Source organism: Patagioenas fasciata, chromosome 1 (genome assembly GCF_037038585.1).
Source record: "Patagioenas fasciata isolate bPatFas1 chromosome 1, bPatFas1.hap1, whole genome shotgun sequence".
Taxonomy (NCBI): domain Eukaryota; kingdom Metazoa; phylum Chordata; class Aves; order Columbiformes; family Columbidae; genus Patagioenas; species Patagioenas fasciata.
Genome location: NC_092520.1, coordinates 22,451,383 through 22,471,014, shown reverse-complemented (window position 1 = coordinate 22,471,014; position 19,632 = coordinate 22,451,383). Strand labels below are relative to the sequence as shown.

The window sequence follows — 19,632 nt, the reverse complement described above, 5'->3', positions numbered from 1 at the left end:
TGCTGAGGCCCCAGAGGGAGTCAGGACAATAGAGGAGTCTGCCTTGGTTGATGAGGACTGGGTTAGGGAACAATTAAGCAATCTGGGCATCCATAAATCCACGGGTCCAGATGGGATGCACATATGGGTGCTGAGGGAGCTGGCTAAAGTTATTGCTAGGCGACTCTCCATCATCTTTGCTAAGTCATGGGGAATGGAGAGGTGCCTGAGCACTGGAAGAAAGCAAATGTCACTCCAGTCTTCAAAAAGGGGAAGGAGAAGGACCGAGATAACTACAGACCAGTCAGCCTCACCTCCATCCCTGGAAAGGTGATGGAACAACTTATCCTTGATGCCATCTCAAGGCATATCAGGGATAAGAGGGTAACTAGGGGCAGTCAACATGGCTTCACCAAGGAAAAGTTGTGCTTCACCAACTTCATAGCCTTTTATGTGGACATAACAAGGTGGATAGATGATGGCAAAGTGGTGGATGTGGTCTACCCTTGAGACTTCAGTAAAGCATTTGACACGGTCTCCCACAGCATCCTTACAGCTAAACTGAGGAAGTGTGGTCTGGATAAACGGGTAGTGAGGTGGACTGCAAACTGGCTGAAGGAAAGAAGCCAGAGAGTTGTGGCCAATGGGGCAGAGTCTAGCTGGAGGCCTGTATCCAGTGGAGTGCCTGAAGGGTCAGTACTGGGGCCAGTATTATTCAATATATTCATCAATAACTTGGATGAGGGAAGAGAACATACTATCAGCAAGTCTGCTGATGACACCAAGCTAGGAGGAGTGGCTGACACACCAGAAGGCTGTGCTGCCATCCAGCAAGACCTAGACAGGCTGGAGAGTTGGGCGGGGAAAAATCTAATTAAATATAACAAGGGAGTCTTACATCTGGGCAGGAACAACCCCAGGTTCTGGGATAAGCTGGAGAATGACCTGTTAGAGAGAAGTGTGGGGGAAAGGGACCTGGGGGTCCTGGTGGACAGCAGGATGACCACGAGCCAGCACTGTGCCCTTGTGGCCAGGAAGGCCAATGGCATCCTGGGGTATATTAGAAGAGGGGTGGTTAGTAGGTCCAGAGAGGTTCTCCTTCCCCTCTGCTCTGCCCTGGTGAGACCACACCTGGAATATTGTGTCCAGTTCTGGGCCCCTCAGGTCAAGGACAGGGAACTGCTGGAGAGAGTCCAGCGCACGGCAACAAAGATGATGAAGGGAGTGGAGCATCTCCCTTATGAGGAAAGGCTGAGGGAGCTGGGTCTCTTTAGCCTGGAGGAGATTGAGGGGTGACCTCATTAACGTTTATAAATAAGTAAAGGGTAAGTGTCACCAGGATGGAGCCAGGTTCTTCTCAGTGACAACCAATGATAGGACAAGGGGCAATGTGTACAAACTGGAACACAGGAGGTTCCACTTAAATATGAGAAGAAACTTCTTCACGGTGAGGGTGACAGAGCACTGGAACAGGCTGCCCAGGGGGGTTGTGGAGTCTCCTCCGCTGGACACATTCAAAACCCGCCTGGACGCATTCCTGTGTAACCCCATCTAGGAGTTCCTGCTCCAGCAGGGGGATTGGACTAGATGATCTTTCGAGGTCCATTCCAATCCCTAACATTCTGTGATTCTGTGATTTATATAAAGATTAATCATCAGTAATGTAATACACACTCAGGAAAAATAATCTACAAGATAAATATGTAAACAGTGTAAGCTTTCACATGTTTCTGATATTAAAAACTAACAGCAAAAGAAGGTTGATGCTTAAACACTGCATATTGCAAAATCAGCGATGTTCTATCAAGAATTTACTAGAGTGTCACACATTCATGAATGTTTCACAGCCAGTTTAGTGAGCTATTTCCACCTTATAATATAATTCAAAGCTTAAGGTATTTTACAGGCCTAATTTGACAGCATTATCCAACACTAACCAAGGAAAAAAAGCGAAACAAAATGCATGGCAACTAACACAAGGCTGGTTCAAGCTAATGTACTGGGCACTTACCAGTCACTTGCTATGTTTGTAATAACAGCAGTTAGAAAACAAATCAAAACATTTTGCTTTTAAAAAATAAATATGCTATCAGAAGTCAATCCGAGGAGACATTATATGCTTTCAATCTGTCATTGAGGAAAGACTGTAACACAGACTATAGTAAGCTATTTGCCTCAAAAATAAACTCCTATTTAAAAAGTAAATGGAGATACAACCAATAGAAGTGACTTGAGATTTCAGACATCTAAGTTAAAGAGCAATTACATTCGTATTTTCATTTCCTCGTCACCAACAAAACTGAAACAACAAAGTGAAACGAGTACTAAGTAGTTTAATCGCCACGTTTTCAAAGTAGTTAGCACAATGAATTATGGATATATACAGAGAAACAATACCTACAACTTACTATTCAAATAGAAAGAATATTCTATTCAATAGAAAGAATCAGCAGATAAACATTTTCTTCTGGTCTTTGAAAAATAATTTAACTTTACTTGTAAATACAGGAAGTCAAATTACTGGTATATTTGTCAGAAATTTATACACTAATTTCAATAGCTTGGTAACTGTATAGCCTGTGCATTCAAGTAGTAACTGCATTTCTGTGCCTCAGACTGCATCTTATCCAATCTGATGCGTCTGATCTGATTCCATCAAATGGAATACATTAATGCTCACTCAATACTACTCTGAAAATGTGTATTTAGCAAGTACATAGTAACTTTATGGTTATATACACATGCAACTTTAAGTACATTTGTTTCAGTAACTTACTTAGACTGAGTGTAGCAGTTTGATTATAACACTTTTGCTTTAACAAACCTGAATTTAAGAGAAACAAACCAACCTGCACTTAGACTTCCTGATGGTTTACTTGTGGTTCCAAACCCAAATGATGATGCTCCTGTGGCACTGCTTCCAAAGGCAGAGCTACTTCCAAATCCTAGAAGAATAATAGTAAAGACATACAACAACAACAAAAAAAAAAATTACAGACACAGCAATTAAAGACACATAGGTTTTGGGCAAATATTCTAAAACTAAACATAATTCTAAGCATTATTTGGTAAACAAATATTCTGAAGATTACTGCCTCAAGACTATTTTATTCTCAATGCAGTATTGTGTTAAGAAAATTGCAAACAGGAAAGGATTGGAGAAAAGTACTTCCTTCAAAATACAAAATTGAGTAAAGGCAGGTGAAGTAAACTATCAGCTTACAAATTTGATATTGAATTGCTGTTAAATTGACAAGAAAACTGTAACAAAATGGGCCAAAACTAAGAAAACAAGTGATACGAATTTTCTAACAGAAAGCTGCAATCTTCATCCACAACTCTGAAAGAAAAATTTTCTATGCTTAAAATAGTAAAATTTTTTTTGAATTTACATTTGGCTTATTTTAGAGTTGCGTCCCAGCCTGCTTATTTGGGATCGGCTTTATCTAGGAAACCACAAAATGGCTTAAACTTAATTTCACAATATTTAACAGGAAAAATTATCATATAAAGGGCAGGCATAAGCATGTAGCTGTAATAAAAAATAATTCTGTTAATTTTGTAGTTGGTATTCATAATTTGATAATATAAATACTTTAAGATTTCAAATTGGGTTAATATGAGATTACTTCAAAGGAAAAGCTGATAGTTGCAGTTTAATACAAAGGTCAGACAACAGGAACAGTAAGAAAAATACATTCTCTGATTTTTGCTGTCTCAAGAGGGTTTAAAAAAAAAAAAAACAAAAACCCACACTATTTACACTTGGGGTAATTATGCCCCCACCTTCAGTTTCAAGTATCAGGAAAAATACTTGTATTTTACTGCAAATTGAGCCTTTAGAGAAATAATTTTTAGATTTTAAAACTAGTAATGACTGAAGACACTATCTGAAGCAGCATTCTCTAGTCTTCTGCAATTTCGAAATCAAATAAGAGTTTTAAGGGTAAATAATGCAAGTATCATTTGAATGTAGGATAGTTTATTTTGTCCTAGTTTGAAATCAATTACCAATGGTCAGGCAAGGTGTCTCCAAATATTTAATCAAGCATAGGATCTATATGCTACATATGTTAAACACTTATACGCAAATGTTTATCACCAGCAAAATTCATCGAATATTTATCACAGAGCGCAAATTTCCCCAATTAAAATGATGTTTCAAGAGTATACATTAAAAATTGTCCTGTTCAAAACAGCCCCAAACCAACACACACCAAAAAAACCCAAATCCCCAAATAAACCCAACCACCACCAAAACCACAACAAAAAACAAACCCCAGCAACCCTAAGATTAAAAAAAAAAAGTCTTAAATATTCATTCTGTTAATTTGTTTCCAAAAGCACACCTGCAGGATATATTGCACACATTCCTTCATTCCTCTACACTTGCTTCTATCAGATACTGTTCTTGATTTGTCAAAAGATGAACATTTTGCAAGTTAATACAGAACAGATGAAACACAAGCAAATGTCTTCCCTAAGCAGAGAACCAGGAAAAAAAAAAAAATACAAGGCCTCTAAGTCAAAACTAAAAGCAGTTGTCCATCAATTTAAAAGAAAATGTTCTCTAATTTGCATCGGCAAGATTGGTGAACATACGTAAAAAATCTTTAGTCTACAACCTCTTCGGTTGAAAAGGAATAATTTTATTGTGGTTTTTGTTTTTATCCCCCATCACCCCCCAAGGCATTTAAAACATTGTGGGAGAGCTCACTATTCTCAGGTTATTTCTCCTGTTTAGAGGTACAGACTTTCTTTTATCTAAACACCTTAAAAACTGATGAGAAGGGACACTGGTAGATTTAAAGATCATTTCAATATGATAATTTAAGGTAAACTGATGTAAGATCCAAGTACATCTTTCCAATTCCGAGTGATGTTTTATTATTTTAAATACATTACAAAACTGATTCCCATGTGTGGCTCATAGAGAGGCAAAATGTAGGGATGCAGACTGAGGCTGTAGAGAGGAAAGGATGTAACAAGAAAAACCACAACACATCATGTTTATTCTCAGTAGATGTAACAATTTTCTTTGCAGATTTTGTACAAAAGCTGCAGAGAACACCAGTGTCCTTTGACTTGCACTGTAGGAACCCCTGACCTATACAGACAGGAAATGTACACACAGATTACTTTCTACTAATCACTTAGATTCTACTTGTAGTTCTACTACTGAGAAATCATTACATTTAAATGAAAAGGCCTACATGAATTTCATGGGGTTATTTTACTACCACTTACTGTTTCAGAGTTATGTGTCCTTTTGGAATATATTCCCCACCAGCACTATTAACATTTTCCTTTTCAAATGTTGATTTTTCAGCTTGAGGAAGGATTTTTTCCCACCTCAGCACTGAGGGACAGAGTGATAGCTAAAGCAAATACGTTTCAGCAAGCAGGATCCCAGAACTCTAGTAATTTTTCAGCATTTACTCTTATCTTAAGCCAAGCAGAAATGGATCTCTACGGTTAACAGTTGTACATCCAGGTGAAAAAATTCAGCTACAGCATGATCCAATCTCTCAGGTGTCTAACTTTCATAGATGTAAAGTTAAGTTGTAGTTACAAGAGGATGTACTTGATGTGCTTCCCTAGCTTTAAGAACAGAACTTATATGAGATTACTTCATCTTGGGTTTATGCTACAATGGCTTCTTAGCCTTAGCAACTCCTTCTGCAAGGCATGAAGAAGTTTGGAAAGTGCAGACTGACAAATTTTAAGGTCTCTCCCTGAAACAGATCATCCTCTTAGTGGAGTTAAAGGTTTGCAAGAGATTCAGATGTGCGGTATAATAATTCAATGAAAGATTAGAAAAGTTAAAGTGTACCTCCAAGGCTTGAAGAACCTAAGCCACTTGATTGCAAGCCAGTGCCAATACCTGAGCCGAATGGCGTTCCAAAACTAACTCCCAGAGATGGCTGTGGCCCTGGTATAAAAAAAATGAGAACAAACTTGCCTTACTCTTTCATAGTAAAGAAGTCCTTTATTTATTTATTTATTCAAATATTTGATAACGTGAACATCATTGCTTTCAACAAATCCCATTAAGATCCCAAACTTCACCTCATCAGAATTCCTCACTTAACTGTATCACTGTCTGCCTCTACATCCGCCTGGTAAAAGTCTAAGAAAGCACCAATTGTGATAAGGTGAAACCAGCCAAAGCTAAAACACCCATGATAATAACATCATTCAGTATTTTTAAAAGATAGCCAGTCTCACCTTAAACTTCAAAACATTAATTAAGACCTTGAGAGAACTCACAGGTAACATTTTGCCACCTGTATTAATAGATCAGAATAAGGGAAAACCTTCAAATTAAAAATATAAGAACAGACATTAATGTAACAAACTATATTACTAAAAGTTAACTTAATAAATAAGAACCTTCAAAACTACTTGAGTATTCCATCCAAATTTAAACAGAACACTAAGATAAAAAACAAGACAATGACTTTATTTTATTAAATTTATTGTTCATTTTTAAGCAAGTCAATTTACACAGTAACATGACAATTCAATTATTTTCCACACAAGTGATAACTGAGTTCTGTTAAGATCTGCTACATAACACCATTCAATCAAGTAAACTAGTCAAAACACCTGTTTAAAACATTTACAAAAGGCACAGTTCATGTACCTTAATGAAGTAGATACATTCAAAATTTCAGAGTCAGTTTGTCCCATAATTTAAAAAAATTGACAGTACTTTCCCTGCGTATTCACAGTAAGGTGCAGGACTGTCAAAAAACATTTTCAGTCTGCCAAGATGAAATTTACAGCCTCGGTTCCTTTTTTTTGTTTGTTTGTTTGTTTTAAGCACTGGGGAATAAAGAGTCAACTTCCTAGCCCATTACTAACACATTTTAAAGTAATTAATTCTGATAAATAATCAATAATATTTTGACAGTTTTCACAGTACAATCTTATATTCCTGTCTTTTTCAAACAGTTTTCAGTGCACTACTTAAAAAGTTTATCTATTGAAAATACAGTGCCAAACTCTTAATCCACAGACATTCACACCTTTCTTCAAGATAGCCTTTTCCTCCTTTGTACATACTTTATGTAAGATATCTGTCAAAGTGATGATTTATTCAAATATTACTATAAAGCTCAGATTATTTTAGTCTTTTTCCTAAACCACTATCACATTCAGGTTTAGTTTCATTCAAAATTTCTTCCTTGATACTACAAAGTTTCCTGTTACTAATATTTATCTAGGGTTTCAAAATGTCAATATTTCAAGCTTTTAAAATCATTTCAGTATTTGAAGATTTCAATGGGAAATCATTCTGAATCAAGTGAAAGGCACTGTATATTGAAAAGTAACATTTTTGCTAGGAACACAAAACCTTACGTGATCCAAGCTGAATGACATCTGTATACTGAAAATAGTGTTAAACTAAATTTTAAGGGCAACGAAAGTTGTTAGCTTTCAGTCTCTGCTTAGCAGGGAATAGTTTTGAAACTCAAGCTATTTTTTCAACTAAAAAAAGTATATCAGATTTTGTAATTACAAATTTTCACATAGATTTCAGACTTCTTTACATCCAGTTTAAATACTGATACACCTACCTAGCAGCTCTTGAAAAATATGAAAAAAATGTTATCATTAGAAACAAAAAACCTTACACAAGTGACGTAGTCATCTAATAAACTAAAAGAAGAACGCCAAAACACATATCCAGTTCCTTCTCAAGTGCACAGGTTCTATCTCAGTAGGAGGCACTGTTAGTGGAAGAAATTAAAACAAAACCCTACAGTCCTCCAGGCCAAGCTTTTTTCCCAATGCAACATGCTTTTTAGAGCCAGTAAAAACATTATTCTAAAACACCTTCCATTATATAAACAGGATCTTATGCCTTAGGCTAGCAAGCTTTTCATTGAGCAACAGCATACGATATTTGTTGATTTTGTACCATAACATTCTGAAGGCATCATTGCTATTTATAGTTCTTGTAAGTAAACGTAATTATAGTTTTGTAAGTAAACATAATTTTCCATAGCAAAAAACTAGTAATAAAGATTCTTCAGTGCCAAAAGTACTAGCAAAAAACTGGCACTTCTGGCTATTATAGGTACATGACAAATTCACTATAACAAATATTTTAACATTTTAAAACTCGACACATTTGCCCCATAGAGCATTTCAGTTTAATGAATGGGACCCACTACAGAGTCCAGGCAGGTCAGCCAGATTCCCTGAAGTGACATACTGCAATTTTTAAAATTGCAGTTGGTCCTAACAGTGAAAAAATTTAGTGTCACAGCTTCGATCTGATTCTGACAAAGTGATACACTGACTAATTTTAACCAAGTTTAATATCAAATTATACAATATTAAGTGCTACAAAGATTTTAGTATCCTTTTCTATGAGCACTTTAATCTCATACAGAGCCAAGTCAAAATATAACAGTGTGCTAATAGCTTGATAATGATTTGACTGACTCTGCACTTCACCAGTTAAGGAAAGAGTAACTAAGTTGTTAGGAGGGGTACTTCATTTATTTTTAGAGGAGGAAAGGTAAGTTTGAAGAAAAGCATTTTGTTAAGATAACTTAGTCTTACCAGAAAAACATCAGTTTCAGCCTGGTGCATTTACAGCTCTTAGTTCACTGGGCTTTAATTTAGTTTAAAATCTTTTACTTCAATCCCACCAGTAACAGTAGGTAGACTAGCCACCATCGTTTTAACTTCCATGCCATTCAAGATTGCTCAGGGAAGGTGCAGGCAAGGCAGCAGCTAAACCTCTAGCTGCTACTGCACAAAAGCACAACCAGCCTCGCTGTGACCAGCGAAGCTGTGCTCAGAGCAAAAGTGCTGAACTAGGGAGAAAGATGGTGTGCAGACAAGACTTAAGCATAACTTTAATAACTCTTGCTTCAAAAAAATGCACAAAAATTGCGCTTCAGCGTGCATGCCATGTTCCTGGTGTCCTGATTATCTGTCCCAGGAAACCAGTGAAGCACGTCTTTGCTCCCTTTCTTCCATATGGTCAGGATCCCCTGGCTTTATTTGTTTCAAGAGAAGCCAGACGCATCTTGGCATACAGAGAGAACATAAATAGGGTGCGTATCTACACCCAGGAACTGGGGAAACACTCCCTGATCCCACAGCTTAGATGTAGCTACTAAACCTCTGACTTCTGAACACAAATTAAAAATAAATTATCTTTTTCAAAGAAAGTACAGTAACTAATCTTATGAAATAGACTTAACCATGTAAACATTTTTTTTTTTTTTTTTAAAAAAGAAGCTAACCATCCTGATCCCTCAATACTAGAGTACCATATATTAGATTTCACTCAATAACTTTAAAGCCCAGATTAATTTTCTTGTTTTATTTTTATCTTCAAGAACAACAACATCACATCAGGTATTACAAAGACACTCCCCTCTTCCTACTTCATATACACCTCATTTCATAGTCTTTTCTTTTGTAACCTTCTACCATCCCTCATCTATCGCACTCTTCATGATCTACATCTTGCAAAGAAATGTGTGGTTTTAACTTCTAGCAGATAGTTTATCCAATTTATAGTAATCTAACATAAAGTTAAAACATGCAAACATTTGCAGTTTTACTGCAGCAAATGATCATCTGAAAACTCAAACAAGGAAAAGGAAATTAAGAGACAGAAGTCTTTAAACATCTGAAGATTCCACAAAAATCCAAATAGAGTCCCCTCCTTTTTCACTCCAAGACAAAAAGTGGCAGCCCTATTTTGAAGCTAAGAAATCTCAGAAAAGTTGTTGGAAAAAAGTCAAGCACTGAAATCAGTAATTTAGGAAAGGTGTGACATTTTCCTCTCCAGCAAAAAGTGTTTTAAGATTACAAAATCTCTGTGGAATAGTTCAGGCCCAACTAATCCTGGTTTTGAGCTAGAAAAGACAATAACTTCAAGTTCCATTTAACTGTGTTTTCTAGAGTTTTAAGTATTCTTGAAGTGCCACTCAAAACATCAATCCATATCTATTTATCCAAGTCCTCAAGCGAGTTGCATGGAGGGTAACAGTATTACAACCGAATAAGTTGTAAACAAATTGTTGTCTACTTTTGCTGGCATGTTTGACATAAGTTAATGGCTTCCATCTGCATCACTCTTATAGTTGGCACATTTTTGGCTTCTGAAATACTCTGCCAAAACAACCAACTAAAACAACGCCCACCCCAAACCAATCTACACACACTTTCCTTCGCTCTTTTCACTACAAAATACCTGAAGGTACAACGGCACCTTACCTCAGGTGTGTTGATACAGGTCAATTCTGCCTCTCCCCCCCACTTCACTCCCACTCCTAAGAGAATATTCACAAAGTCATGCCATAAGTGGCATCAATTTACTGAAGTCATTCAAATCTGGACTACGAAGAGAAAGTTCAAATCCCTGAACCCAATTTATGAAAATGCAGGTATAACTTTAAATGTGACATCTCAAGTATATGAGTTTCATATACAAGTAATCCTGTAATGACCATGGAGACTATTTAGAAAAACATGAGACAAGGAGAAAGATGGAAAGAGAACTACTTTGGCAACATTAGGCGGCACAACCCCCACTTGTATTTGTCTTAAAAATCCCAAAGTGTGACTTTATCTCATGTTTTCTGTTTAAAACTAGACTCTCTTTCAGATGTCACTTCAACAGAATTTTCATGGATTAACAAAGCAGCAACAGGAAGATTGTGGTCTGCGATGGAAATTTAGAATATAAATATTTCATACAGACTTCATTTTTCGTTGTGTTAAAAATATTTTCAAATATTTGTCTTTTAAACTCATCTCCTTGCTGTTTACAAGGGCCAGGACTGGAAGTTCATTATATTTTCCATCTATGGAGAAGGCAAGGACAGCCTAATAATTTGCCAAATCTAGAGTGGTTGCTGCATGGGTTTCTAATCAAAACCATTCAAAATATGACTGCTGCTGTAAGACAAGAGAAGGGAAAGATGTCAATACGACTTTCAGTACACCTATGATAAATAACATTTTAGAAAATAAATGGTAGAACTATGCGTTTCATAATTTGTCGACAAAGACACATAGCCATATTGAAGTTAAATTGAATTTATCTCATTTCTGTTAAATGATTAAATATTAATTCAGTCCTCTACATTCAGGAATCCCTCTCCGAGAAGTGTTGGTTAGCATAACAATGTCAACTAAGATGCCTTAAATTATTTCCTTTGCCATATGTATCCATTCTTCATTAGCAATGGATCATGCATTTCTGTTTTGGCTTTCCTCTTACACACGTGCACACACAGAACCCCTGATCCACTACCTCCAATATTTATTCAGAACAGCAGAGTTGCTAGCTAAAACTGCTCCAACATCACTCTGACAAAGGAGTTGGCTATAAAATAATAAGCCAGGCATCCATCTTCCTATTCTACTGAAGTTTGCTCCACTATCCTTCCTGTTCTACAGCATTTTTTCATTTTACAGTTCCAAAGTGCTATATAAAAATGCATTATTAATTTAGCATAAGAAAAAGGTAATATGCATTTAGATATTGTCTCCTCACTGATTTGAGATAATTTACTATAACCATACAATTCTGGAAAGAGGCTATACTGTGTATATTCAGAGATGTAGAGTGAAGACTCACATTCCAAGGGGTAAATTAGAACAATACAGTAAATGTCACTAATACAAGTAAATTCACAAGATTAAGTATCTTTTGTATAATTATTGCTAAGTCTACCCTGCGTTTTTCTATTGGCTATGTATCAGTAACTTTGCTCATCACAATGTTCAGATTTAGTCTAACACAAAGGAAGACTTCATAGAAAATTTTACACAAATTGACTATTGTCGTAACACTAATAATCTATAACTTGAATGCACTCAGACCTGTAGCAGGCTGTTGCTGCTGAGTAAGTGTTGCAGCCATCGCAACGGCTGCTGCATTTGGTATGTTGCTGAAAGGGGTTGGTCCAGTGGTAACACGTGGCGCACTCTGCCACTTCTTCGCTTCTGCTCGTCTCGCCTCAAACACATCCATGGCATCCCCCAGAAAGGTTTTCCTGTAGCCAAGGTATTGGTCTTTGAGCATCTGCAGGGAGTGGGGAAAAGCCACTTCAGTTCAGTGTATTTGACATAAAACCTTAACTTAGTAAGGGAAGAGACAGTTACATATAACAATTCCATAAAAAAACCCAAGAAACAAAAACCAAAAATAAACAAACACCACCACCCTGCTCAAAAGAAAACCCAAACAAACAACAGTAACACAACAAAAAAAAGCCCCCAGTCTGAAAGGATGTAGTCAGACTATGAACTGGAGGGGACTGTTCTGCATCAGCTACAGCCAGAACAGGTTCCTTAATTAAATTCTGCAAAGCAGTCAAGTGTAACAGACTAACATACTGAATGGTATCAAAATCTTTTGAACTTAGTGTAAATCAGCACAATTCTGGTACTATCACTGTACTAGTTCACCTAAGAGGCAAAATACAGCCACATCACTAGCTTGTAACATAAAATAACATACTGTTTGGTGTTACCCTTTCTGCATGGAGTCTGCTTTTGCTCCCCTATCACCTTCACCTGTATTTCTCTCCTTCCTTTCACTCTTACATTTCTTTCTTAGTACAAAGTTAAAGAAGATACCAGAATTTTAGAATTCACTCTTGTTTCTGATGCATTTCACCAAGAAGGTAATGCAGTACAAACACAATAGATAATTCCGCTAACAAGCGGCCCTAGACTGTTGTGTTGTGTCCCCCCTCCTTTCCCTATGCTCCATCCCTCCTGAAAAGCTCACGTTCTGTGCCAACCCCTGGCTGGGCCTGTTCATCCTGAGCCATTTCTATCTGTCACAGATGAGGGAACTATGGATGTCTTAGGTAACATAAAAAGAATAAATGGCTTCAATAAAGAACTGATGGAATTATTTCTATCCTCTAACAGAGATTCTTTAAACATAATAGATTTATTAAAACCACAGAACAGTACATTCAATTGAGTTTTATTGAAGACAGACCATGTCTTGTGTTCCTGGTTAAGGATACACTTGTTTCTGAGAAGAGGAGCTAACAGTCCAAAAATTCTGACTCAGGATTTGAACAGCTGCGATCCTATACCAATCAGCAAAAGCAGGAAACATAGAAAGAACAACCTCATTATTACATCAGGAGTGCTGTCCTTGGATAGACAAGACATTCGTCAAACTCTGTTGAAATTTAATATCGCATCATAATGACTGCCACAGGAGCTAACAGAAATGTAAAGACACTGTAGAGCTGATCTGAATGGTTTAACAACATTCTCCACCTGAACTGTGCATAAGCACATCTCACTCTTCACTCATCTTGGATACAAAACGTACCTATCCATATGTTCATACATGATACAAATACATTTAGCAAGTGCAAAGATGTTTCAGGTCACATTTCTCTGCAACTTCAGACCTTTGAATCAAAGCGAATGTACAAACCAGAAAGCCAGCTTTTGACAAAGGAATGTATTGTGGTCACAGTTCTGCCTTCACAAACCATATCACAACCAAGTACAGCAGAGGCAGCACTTCAACTGCTCTCCTCTCCCAGCATCTCCTGGCTGATAAACTAAACCAGATGGTCAGAAGGATAAATCCACTTAAGCAGTACATGCATTTTTCTGATTTTTGAAGCTTTAGTTAAAATTGTCTTCCAAAAATATAAGCCTTCATGTCTATCTACTTGATTAAATCTCAAAAAAAATCCCCCAAAGAAACAATCCTCAAACCAACTTCTTAGTTTCAAGCAGTAGAATACTTCTTAAGCTGAAGTAAAGTCTTTCCTGTGCAGTCACACTGACAAGGCACTGAAGGTACTATTGCTTATACTTGGCATGTGAATCCAGCTCTTCATAGTGAAGAACAACAAAAACATACCATCACAAAGACCACTGCATGACTTGAGGCTACACTCAGATCTCAGAAGAGCCCAAGACACATCTGAGATCCTTTTTTGTGTAATTCTGCCAAAATTATGGAGGAGCTGATATATTCTACATCTGGTACCAAAATTGAGTTAGCTAAGAGCAGCACAAATATCTGATTGTAGGTAGGTGTAAACCAGTGAATTACCATGCTGACAGAAGCAATGCAATGCAAGGAATGTACTTCACACAAGATCCTTGGTATTCCTGAACTTTATCCAGGAAAAGTAAAAAACTTTCAGATGTTTATAGAACTAGCAATACTGTGCAGAAGCAGCTTTGAGAAGGAAACAACAAGAATATTTATCAGAGCTATTCCCATTAAGGAAGTCACTTAGCAGAAACAATCCCAAACATTTGTACTCTTCTCTAAGGTGTTTTTTTCTGTTTGTTTTGTAACCAAGGGTTCTGATGATCAAGAAAAATCACGGATTGTAGAACACTGACATTTTATCAATATGTCCAGAACCATGAATGGGAAACTCAAGCCAGAGTCCATGATGGAGAAAACAAGCCTAACTAGGATCTTTGGTACATAAGCTTTTTTTTTTTTTTTCACAGTAGGTTTTCTTTCACTATTTGACTTTCCATGAAAACCAGGTTGAAAAAAATTAAGCTGGAACACAATTTTGCCTAAAATTCTTTGGCATGTTGAAAAAGTTTGTTACGAATATTGACTTTTTTCTGTTACCTATTTGAGTAAGATGAGGTTTAGATCCTCTTTCCTTGAGATCAAGAGGTCATTGGGCAAAACACAAAAGACACAAACATGAACTCAAAGACAGACATTGCAAAAATCGATCAAAAATTATAAAGCGAAAAGAGTTTAATGGAAAACATTTTGTAACCTACATGATTACGGTCAGTTGCTATCATCAATTTAATTAAATAATTCAGATTACACTTCAGATGAGAAAAAGTTACTTTTTTAATCAAAGCACCTCTCCAGGACAGTTTAAAAATTTTTAAAAGCAGTTAGTTTAACAGGGAAAAAAAACCCAAAACTAAACACCCTGCAGATGTGTTTTCAAAAAGCAACTCTTTGTAGTTCTTTCACTAAGCACACAGGAACGTATCAAAACAACATACCTTTACATTTTCATGTATTGATTGAAGTTGTGCAGCTAAAGCTACAAATGTTTGATAGATTTTCTGCATAGCCATTGACAAATCTGTAAGAGGCACATAAAATATTGGTGAGTGACAATCTTACTACCAGAAGAGATTTAGTGTCTATACCACAGCAAGAAGCCCAGTCAAAACCCATACAGCACAAAGCACAAGAACAATTGCGTGAGAACAAGTTAATGTCTGTAAGAAACACAGAATTTGAGAGCAATTGGGTGAGAAGATTATTGAGAGTACACTTTTTTCTTTTTTTTTTAATATGGCAATTCGATTCCTATGATTCTATCATTTAGCAAAGCTAAAAAAGATTATTTAAGCTAACTTCATCTAATTACACAGGAGCATTTAACCTCATTTTTTAAAAACTAATTGTTAAAACGGATTTTCTTGCATTCGTATTTATCTTCTGGTCTTTCTGACTTTAAGCTCAGTTAAGCATTGAGTTGATTTTGTCAAAGAAAGAGTAGTAGAATGGAAGCTTTACTTACTTTTCAAAGACAATTAACCACCATCACAGGATCTCTTATTCTAGCTCTACTCACAAGCATATAATAAACAGAAGCACAATGGGGAGCTTCTTGACTACATAGAAGTCCTAAATCTAGGTTATCCTACTGCCCACACCGATATGAAGGTGTTTTCAGTGCACTGATCCAACTAACATAAAACTTTAGGATTAAATGGAAATCTCAAAGGCTTTGGCAAAACAAGGCATCTGCTGACAAAAAACGCTTTTCAGAAAAGTGGTGAATTGGTCTTTCACTGTGAAAACATCAGCTTCTGCATTTCCTCTGAAGGACCCATGTATAACCTACTGACATGTACATAGTAGCTACCAAGTTCTTAAAGATGTGTAGGTGTAGCAATGATTCTTGAACTGAAAAGTTCTGTCTCTTCCATAAAGGAATTTCTCCATTACAACTTGCATTTCTTTCTGCAAAAGAAAAGCTGGTGAATAAATCTCATGCCAACCTACAGGGTTTTGGAGGCTGCAGTATCTAGGAGGACTGGCCACAAGTTTCCTAAGAGTCTGGAGACAATTTAGTGATACTGAACACTAGACATTTCAAAATTTTCAATACATTCTGGGTCATGGTTTCCTGCATGGTAAAAGAAGTTTTTCCAACATGGTAAAGACTACATAAATAATTGCACTGACTAGGTCACTAGATCATGTGCTGACAGTCTGAGCATGCTGGCACAACAGATTGAGCTTTACCCATACAAACAAGGAACCTTTAGAAAAAGAAACTACCTTCAGAATCTGCTGAAAAACCTGAGGAAAATCTGGAATGCATTCCTCTCATACTCTGGACAGACAAGAAGATCACACAGAAAGACAGAGGATCCTCAGGATTCAGCATATCTTCCATTCTAGAAGCTAGGTCTAGACAGCTCTCCTGTTTTTGATGTAGTAGGTCTAGAATTTATGTACCATCCTGAGATGGCAAGTATAATTTGGCACAAAATGACATGCACTTGAAATCACTGGTTATTGCAGCACCTGTACCTAAAATGGCCCCCAAAATAAAAATGTCTGATCACAGGAAAGGTAATCAACCAGAAGACTACTACCCAGTACTGACCAGAGAGATTATCCCAAGATTGAATGATGTGGCATCAAACAAGGCTAAATTTAAGTCAGTCAGAGATCAAGGCAATACCAACAGGCTTGAAACTGAGGTAAAGTTCCCATTTTGATCTGGAGCTGGCAGAGCAGACTTCCATATTTGTCTGGTCAGACAGCCCTGTGCAAGACAGAAGGTGCCAGACATCAGCCTTTAACATCTAGATGCTGAAGGGAAGGAGATGGATATAGTGGACGTCAATGCTCCCACTTCCATGTCTTGTCAGGATTGTCCATCCAGCTCAGAGATTTACAGATAAAAGGCTACAGAGCACCTTTTCCAGAAAAAACATTTTTGTCCCCATGTCTCCTTTTTTGACAACATGGTAGTCTTCTGAAAGGAACCTTACATCCCAAACAACTGCATAATTTCTCAGACTTCACAAGAAGAAAAAAATCTCCCGTCTACAAGGGGTTTTGTTATGTTCTATAAAGACCTCATCTTAAAATGTCAGGTGGACAGAGAAGTCATATTAGTAGAAAGGGATAGAAGAACGAAGACAGAAACTAAAGTGAAAGGAAAACAGATTTTCTCACTGTTATGTTAACCACAAGAACAACAGTCAAAGGCAATAAAAGCTGTTTGGAAGCAGAACGGCATCAATAGATCAGGCAAGATTGAGCTGACCCAGTGAGAAGAGGTGGGAGTTTTCTCTGACATTTATGAGTTCACTAGGAATTGTACAAAACCAAAATACAGACAGATTGAACAGACACTGTCAGAAAAGGCAGCACAAAACTGAAGTCCAGGTGTTTGCAAGATAACACCTCAGATGTGCCCTGGCCCCAACAAGAGTCACAAACTTCCACTTTCAGCTCCTGTGCAAGTGCGATAGTTAAATCTAGAGAAGACTCCAGTTCTTTTACAAGAACGGTGCCAAAGCCAGATAGAACAAGAGTGCAAAACATATTGGGCTTCTTTATTTCCTATTTTTCAGAAGCTGAGAAGTTGTGATTTCTACTCCTGTGTACCTCAGTACCAAAATCTCTATGCAAAACAAACCACATCTACAAATTACACTTCAGGAACTAGATCTGTCTTAAAAAGCTCAAGATCCTTTATTAATTTAACCTTTAATTCCAAATCTTTGCACTGGACAACTTCAGAATCTACCTGAACACTTATTTCTGTACATTAAATAAGAAAATGCAACCATAACAGGAAATTATTTACTAAGTTTTTCTTATAGGTACAAGATTTCTCCATTTTAATGTATGAAATATTAAAATTGAAACATTTACCTTGTGGAGTTATGTGTGAATTATTTGCTTGAGTAGTAAGATGATTTTCCAGTTCTTCTATTTGTTGCCTGTATTGTTGCAGCTGTACTTCAAACTGCTCAACCAAGATTCTGAAGTAGCTAGATGAGTACAACAAAAAAACCTTATGATTAAACTTCACTGGTTTGCCAATATTTTTTTAATCTGATCTACATCAGCTGGCAATTTTCATTTGATTAATTTCAACAGTTATTTTCTATAACGTTCTTGACATTCTTCCATCAGTGGAAAGAGAGTAAAGACTATTTCTCATCTCTGTGAGAAAGATTAACTTAAGTGTAGGAATAAAACACTGATTCTATGAAGCATTCGGTACAAATCTTACAAAAAAAAATCCCATTATCAAGTTTACAGAATCATAAAATGGTTTCAGCTGGAAGGGACCTTTAAAAGTCACCTAGTCCATCACGCCTGCAATGAGCAGGGACATCTTCCACTAGATCAGGTTGCTCAGAGCCCCATCCAGCCCGGCCTTGAATGTCTTCAGGGATGGGGCATCTACCACCTTTCTGGGCAACCTCTGCCAGTGCTTCACCACCCTCATCATAAAGAATTTTTTCCTTATATTGAGTTTGAATCTCCCCTCTTTCAGTTTAAAGCCATTACCTCTAGTCCTATCATTACAGGCCCTACTAAAAAGTCTGTCCCCATCTTTCTTATGATCCACTTTTAAGTATTGCAAGGCTGCAATAAGGTCTCCCCAGAGTCTTCTCTTCTCCAAGTTATACTATTGACCATTTTTTTTTTGAATAACAGTAACTCACTCTGCTGGGGCTGTATTTTCATGCTGCAGACCAGGAGGAGTTTTCTGTGTTCGTAATGCTATTTCTGCGTTCTTTAGCTCCTAAGTAAATATGGAAAATTAATAAAAGATATGGTTCTCTATCAAACGCTCAAAAGAAAAATAGCTGCAACTCTACTGTTCATTCACATAAAATATTTTCTTCATATAGTTAAGGTAACACCATGATATAATCCAACCAGAAATTCTTCAAATAGACTACCAGAAAGCTGGAGAACTGCAAATACCAACAGAAGTTTGGGGAAGGAACAAGCAAGAGCATATACCGAAAGCACATTGAGCTCTCTGAAGTTGAGAAAATACTGCACTAAACTGTCAGAGATAAGACCTAATTTCTGTTGCACTTCAGAAATCCTGTTATAATTATTGAGGATTAGGGGGAAAAAAATGTAACAGTCAAATGCAAGGAAGTGAAATGCCTAAAAGAGAAGAAATAAAACAAACAGCATTATTTTGCCTTTTAAAAAAAATACTAACTAATTAAAAAAAAAAAGTCTTTTTCTTTGGAAGTGATCTTTTTATGCATGAGAATTACAGCACACACTTCTGTTTAATACCTTCTGATAACTCCGCCATTAGAATTACTCAGTGCCTGCTTCTGCAATTATTTTCAACTGCACCACTTACAGAAATAAGAGAAAGTCAGTAACAAGTTTTTGTTTTCACAGAAAATTGTTGGCTAGGCACTGCTATAAAGTATTTCCTTTTGTTATCACAAGATATAGACAAAAAAAAAAAATCACCACTTTTACTTCAGAATAAAATACATTTATGTAGCAAGCAGCCTTGACACGCCAAATAAAAGAAAAAGTCGTACAGAACTTATAAAACACTTGCATCTAAACTTGAGCTCAAACTGGCTGCATAGTTAAAGATGCAG

General features: G+C 36.8%; 1 protein-coding gene across 4 annotated transcripts in view; it reads right to left on the bottom strand.

Annotated features, from left to right (window-relative positions):
• Positions 1–19,632, bottom strand: part of NUP58 (nucleoporin 58) — a 40,959-nt gene that overhangs the window by 7,197 nt on the left and 14,130 nt on the right. For 3 of the 4 annotated variants that reach the window (XM_065830649.2, XM_071804335.1, XM_065830657.2), the window contains 6 exons: positions 18,715–18,794; positions 17,912–18,030; positions 15,004–15,086; positions 11,845–12,046; positions 5,813–5,911; positions 2,829–2,924 (listed from right to left, as the gene is read on the bottom strand). In XM_065830649.2, coding sequence (XP_065686721.1) covers positions 2,829–2,924; positions 5,813–5,911; positions 11,845–12,046; positions 15,004–15,086; positions 17,912–18,030; positions 18,715–18,794 — 679 coding nt within the window. Of the gene's footprint in view, positions 1–2,828; positions 2,925–5,812; positions 5,912–6,440; positions 10,915–11,844; positions 12,047–15,003; positions 15,087–17,911; positions 18,031–18,714; positions 18,795–19,632 lie in introns of those variants that run through there. The other variant, XM_071804338.1, reaches the window with a different exon arrangement.